The 5,983-nt window shown below is 42.3% G+C and overlaps 1 protein-coding gene across 1 annotated transcript; it reads right to left on the bottom strand.

The window, feature by feature from the left end:
* Positions 1–1,859: 1,859 nt before the first annotated feature.
* LOC100192135 (GTP-binding protein SAR1A) lies at positions 1,860–5,412 on the bottom strand. Its single transcript, XM_044531372.1, has 3 exons — positions 5,112–5,412; positions 4,021–4,152; positions 1,860–2,407 (listed from the first exon to the last, which is right to left on the bottom strand). The coding sequence occupies exons 1-3, from the start codon at positions 5,238–5,240 to the stop codon at positions 2,087–2,089; spliced, it is 582 nt and encodes a 193-aa protein (XP_044387307.1). The 5' UTR covers positions 5,241–5,412; the 3' UTR covers positions 1,860–2,086.
* Between the last annotated feature and the right edge of the window lie 571 nt (positions 5,413–5,983).

Raw genomic sequence — 5,983 nt, 5'->3', positions numbered from 1 at the left:
TACGGTTGGTATCCTCAAAATGGAGAAGCTTCGTCTTTCATCTATCATTGATGAATTAGAAGCTTTGGCAGATGTTAGACCTCTATCTGAGTATGAAATCGAGATCAAGAATCATTTGAATGCACAGATAGCTAACATGTTACATGAAGAGGAATTCAAATGGTACCAACATTCCAACTCTCAGTTTATCCTTCGGTCTGGGGTCGTTGGCCCGGCCCATGACTAACACGCCGACGTGGCTAGCACCCCCGTCCAGGGCACCGTCACCCGACCCATGGTGGGCCTGGCCCCACACATTTATAATCAGGTTGTGTCAGCACGTGGCTTGCCTAGGGCCGTGCCGACACGAGGTTGGGCACGAGTGCCAGCACGGCACGACCGATTTAGTTTTTTATTTTATACAACCCAATAGGCTTAATATAGGTCCAAAACATCCCAATAGGCTAAATTCTACGTGGGTTGGCGTGCCGGCCCGTGTAACATAGGGGTCGTGCCTGGGCCATGGAGGGTAGCATGCGTGTCGGCCCGGCATGACCCGTGTACTTGTCGTGTTTGGCTGAGCCATGACGTGTCGGCCCGTATAACCCAGGTTGAGCCGTATCGGGCCGGTCCATTTGGTCAAGTCTGTTATGTTGGGTGTGCTTCTCCAGGGCCTACCACATGACATTTTGTGGTATTATATTGTGGGCCTTCTTCAGGTCAATTAACACCATATTAAATGAAAGTTTTATTCTGATCCCGAGCTCAAATACTCCCCGAGGAACAGTAAAGTTGAAAAAATAGTAAACAATTCTAAATATTCTAAAAGAATTTGTGGTGAACCTTCACAAATGTTTTGTATGATTGTAAAATTTTAGAAAGAAATTGACATTCGTGGAAGGTGTGGCAAATAAATCAGGACTCCAAGATGTTTCCAAAACTAGCATTTTTGAAACACTGATTTTTTTTGCCACGACTTCCACAAATATCATTTGGTGCTGACTGTTAAAGCTTACAAAAAAAAGTTTTTCTTTTACTATTTATTTTATTTTATTGTTCACCTAGGAGCATTTGATCTCGAGAGCAGTCGCATATTGAAGTTCTTCTTTTCCTCTATCTTTTCATAAGTTATGTGAAGTTCTTCTTTTCCTCTACCTTTTCATAAGTTGTTGTATTAGGCATAAAACCAAACTGAGCACGCTTGTCAGTCTTCTTAAACGGTGCTCAATGTTTATTTTTCAAAGCTTTTTTGTATGGCTCATCAGTTTAATTTCACGTTATTGATATACTTCGCCTCCATTCTTTGGGCATCTTATTTAGACGAAAAATAATGTTGAAAAACTGAGTTAGCCGTACTATCACTATGTCTTCAAGACCTCCCCACACCTCAACGGGGATAGAGTCTAGGACCATCGTCTTCCCCCATTTTATCCTTGAGACAACATAATTTGTCATAAAAAAATCGATTTGCCATGGTTAAATTCTTTAGCATTTCCTTCTTTTGGTTGCAAGGGTCAACGTTGGATTTTAAACGGGACAAAATTGGTTTATTGCAATTAGTCTCAGCAGAATCAGAATTCATGAGCAAGTCCAAGAATAAAACCATCGAATATGACAAGGTTTCAAAGATGCTGGCGAGTCAACCATAAAACGCAAGCAGAATATCTGCAAATTAGATACTAAACTGCAACTGTTCATTTGTAGGGGCCGAAAAAATAGATGACAACCCTCAAATTGACTGAATACTGATGAAAGGTGTGTCAACGCACCAGCTGCTGGGGAGCACCAGCTTCAGAGAATAGCAAAAACACAAAGAACAGCAAATCTGGATGCACGAGGCTGCTATGACCATCATCCAGAATACCATGGAGCACCAGCAATGGAGTCCAAAGCATATCACCTTTTCGACATCACATTGTAATAACTCAACCAGAAAAAATCTAGGACGGAGTCCCCGGACTTTGAACTACATCCATTACATCACATATGTACTGGCACCATGACCAGCTAGCTCCCTAACACTCTTGTGACAAGGTAAGGTAAAACAGGATTATCACCATGACTAGTTATAACTCTTTTTTTTCTTTCACCACTCCCCCTGCCTGACCTACTTGATATACTGCGACATCCACTTGAACCCTTCGCCATAGCCCATCTTGCGGACGATGCTGCACATGAAGACCTCCAGGGGGCGGACATTGGACTCGCTGAGGCTCACCTTGCCCTTGCCAGTCGTGAAGTTGCTAAGACCCATGCGGTAGCGGAGCTCTTCCTCTGAGGCCGCATAGGGGATGTCGATCTTGTTGCCCAGGATCAGGAAGGGGACGGTGGCCAGCGAATCGTCTGAGAGGAGGGCGTCGAGCTCCTTCTTGGATTCGGCAAACCTCTCTTTGTCATAGGCGTCCACGAGGTACACCACTGCATCAACCTGACCACAAGACAATCAGAAGATGGCACCAAACAGATGAAATCCAGGATCGTTGCCGCGCCCAGTACTCAGAATGACAGAAAAGTACAATACTAAGTCAAAACAACATCATCAGGAATAACAGAGACCGCCATGCATGCAGACAACATGAGTATATGCATAATGCACCAAAATCTATGATTAAGCAGTTAAGCCTTCTTGGCCGCAAGATGCAAATTCAAGAGTTTGGTGCTACAGTATTAAAAAACAATTTCATGAGAAAATAAATCCTTATTATTCCGGGAGTTCCTGATGATATTCCTGCTAAAGTCTTTGCCAGCCAGGTTGATTGCTGAGTTTATATGATACTCCCTTTGTAAACTAATGTAAGAGCGTTCAGATCACTACTTTAGTAATCTAAACGCTCTTATATTAGTTTACGGAGGGAGCACTATAATCTAATGTATCCATTTGCTGTTTCAACTATGAACTTATTCTACCCCAAGCCGTTCTTATCTCCCTCCTAGTAATTGCACCCCTATCCAAGTGTCCATTGTAACACCAATTTAACCCTTCTGGATCTGGTCCCTTTGCCAGCACCAGAGATATTCCTATGGCCCCCTTTGTTCCACCAAACCTAATATTTCATGGTTTGGCAAATTTAGTTATACAGAATCTCGGAGCCCGATTGTATCCTCAAACTGATCCTGCTGCACACTCTACAGAATTAATGTAAATATTTATGCTAACATTTCATCATCTGGGACTAGATCACTTAAGACTCTCAGAGTTCGATTGTGTCACCAAATTGATCCTGCTGCAAAGCTGATGAATATAACTCTTTCACTATGGTCATACACCGCTTAATCCAACATGCCAAAATGACTAGCTACCTCGTAATATTGTACGAAACCATTTTGGGGTAGAAGCAACATCTAAGGTAGATAAGAACAAAAGTCACAACAGCATTTATGCTAATATACATTCAAAAGGGGTAAAAGGAAAACCCCTGGTATTCCAATAGATTATTGTGCACAGACTAAATTGAAAGCATATTCCCTACTTTACGTAAGCAACTAGATTGCCACATTGCACATATATCACTGGTGTTATATCATGGATCTTGATAGCTACATAATGGTGGGAGTGGGACAGCATATAGGAGTACTGGAGTCAGCTACTTGTGGTTCAAAATGCACTAACCCCACCGGTCAACAACTTGATAAATATTTCTCAACGCACAGCTGGTGTTACATGTGGGGACAAAAGTTAGGACATATTCTAGTGCATCAGTGCCAACTACTACTATCCATTGATAATGACATTTAATAGAAGTTTTGTCATACTGTATCTATAATCTGTATTTCATATGGAAAGAAAAACATATCAAACAACAGCACAATATTTCTAGAAACTACTCCCTCCGTCCGGAAATACTTGTCATCAAAATGGATAAAAGGGGATGTATTTAGACGTATTTTAGTTCTAGATACATCTCTTTTGATCCATTTTGATGACAAGTATTTCCGGACGGAGGGAGTACACCACAGGAGAAGAAATGCATTAAACAGATATAACAGCACCAAATAACTCATGTATAGTAAAGAGAGTGATAAGATAGAGGAAGATGAGACCTTGGCATAGTAATCCTTCCACACACGGCGAGCAATCTGATGGCCTCCTAAATCAAATGCCTTGAACTTGATCTTCCCGATGCTCAGCTCTTCAGAAGTTGGATACTGTGTAGGCTGATGCTGAACCAACCTCTGCCAGAAGGAACACAAACCCAAGTAAGATTTTATTCAGCCAACAGGAGCACAAACATGTGATTTGGCATGCGCTTTTTATGTTGAACTTGATTATGTCCAGCTTCTGAGCATAATCGTCATGAGTAACTTAAAAGACTGATTACCAAACCAAGTCGGATAGTAAAAAGATCCTCCCTTTATCGATTAAGTGTGCAAACTTACTGAATTTAAAATAAAATCTAAACTCTCTAAACAAGCATTTGCAGCAGATCTAACTTGCATGCCCCGGAATTACATGGTAGCTAGTACCCAGGACGGCTGGTCCTTTTCTAAGAAAAAAAGCATGGTAGCATTGAAGAAATCAACATGCAATCTTTTTACGCACGGATTACTGGAAGAAGCAAAATTTAGAAGGTGCTATATGGGAGTTTTCCAGATCTGGCAAGCAATCCAGTGCTCAAAGAAAGAAACGCAGCTCAGCTACCAAAATGAAATCTGTCCACTACTATCCTCGACAGGAAACAAAGACTCAGGGTGCTAATCCACCAACTACTTCCAAAATTGGGAACCCCTTTTACCACATACGATCGAAGCTACCCGAATCTAAAGAATATGGATTTTTTTTTTTGCAACGCACCGTGAAAATTCCACGGTTCGTTTGAAAATGGTCTATAAAGAAAATCCCCAAGAACTCTCGACGCTAAGATGAACATCTACTGGCACAGATGTCTCCAAATCTAAAATCCGAATAGAATCAAAATACTTCAATTTAAAAATACAGATACTGTGCGTGAACATATATATTAGGGGAAGGGATCAATCAATGATTCCTAAAACCACACGGATCATCCCGATCCAAGTACCATCACAATTCCTCCAAACCTCGTCAAACTACCAAACCTTATTGCACAAAAAACGACTTATCCATCAGATAAGGAACATAAGTAATAAGGAAAGGGCGGAAGTTTTTTCCCGACCTCGTCCTTGAGCATGTGGAGGAGCGTGGTCTTGCCGGCGTTGTCGAGGCCGAGGAAGAGGATCTTGGCCTCCTTCTGCCACAGTCCCAGCGACGCGAGCACCCCGTAGAACCAGTCCACAAGGAACATCTTCGGTCGCCGGCCGCCGTCGGTGGCCTCCCTCTCTGTCGCCGGAGCCGGAGGGGGGCGCCTGTTAACGGATCTCGACGCGCACCCGCAGAAGGAAGGGATCGACTGGTGACGTGGCGGCCACCGCGCCGCTGAGACGGGGATTAATAGGAGGAGATGCGCTAGAATGACACCTGGGACAGCGCGGTGTGGGGCCCGGGGCTCAGAGGAGTAGGTGGGAGTTGGGTGGTTTGGAGAAAGACCGTGGGCCAGCAACTCGCGGATTCCTTTTGTTTCTAGCAAGAAAGCACCCAGGTTTTTCTTTTCGGATTTCATGTGAAAAATGTAACCCTTGGGTCCAAAGTTACACCATGTATTTTCTGAAGTTTGAATTGATTTTTCTTCAAAGATAATTGATATTTTAGTCCTTTGTCTGTGCGTTGCAAGGGGTACAAATATTCTACTATTTTAGCCCGTGATTTACCGGTTCATATTAATGTGATTGGGTAAATAAATGCTTACCAAATCCTGCCCATTATTTACCTGCCCATATTTTAGGATTTTATTTTGTAGTCACTTATTGTCTTACCAAAGAAAACATAAGCTTATTTGGTAAGTCAATAAAGATGGTCAATTAAGGCGGGTTTCAAGGAATGATATGCTTATAGTGAAAAAAGGAAGGTTGAATGAAGCACTCCGTCTAACAGGAAAAGGAAGGCTATTCTTTTTTAAAATAGTATATATAGAGGTAAGGAGTGAAATCT

Source organism: Triticum aestivum, chromosome 5B (assembly GCF_018294505.1).
Source record: "Triticum aestivum cultivar Chinese Spring chromosome 5B, IWGSC CS RefSeq v2.1, whole genome shotgun sequence".
NCBI classification, from domain to species: domain Eukaryota; kingdom Viridiplantae; phylum Streptophyta; class Magnoliopsida; order Poales; family Poaceae; genus Triticum; species Triticum aestivum.
Note: the sequence above shows the minus strand (reverse complement) of the source record. Positions and strands in the feature narration are given on the sequence as shown.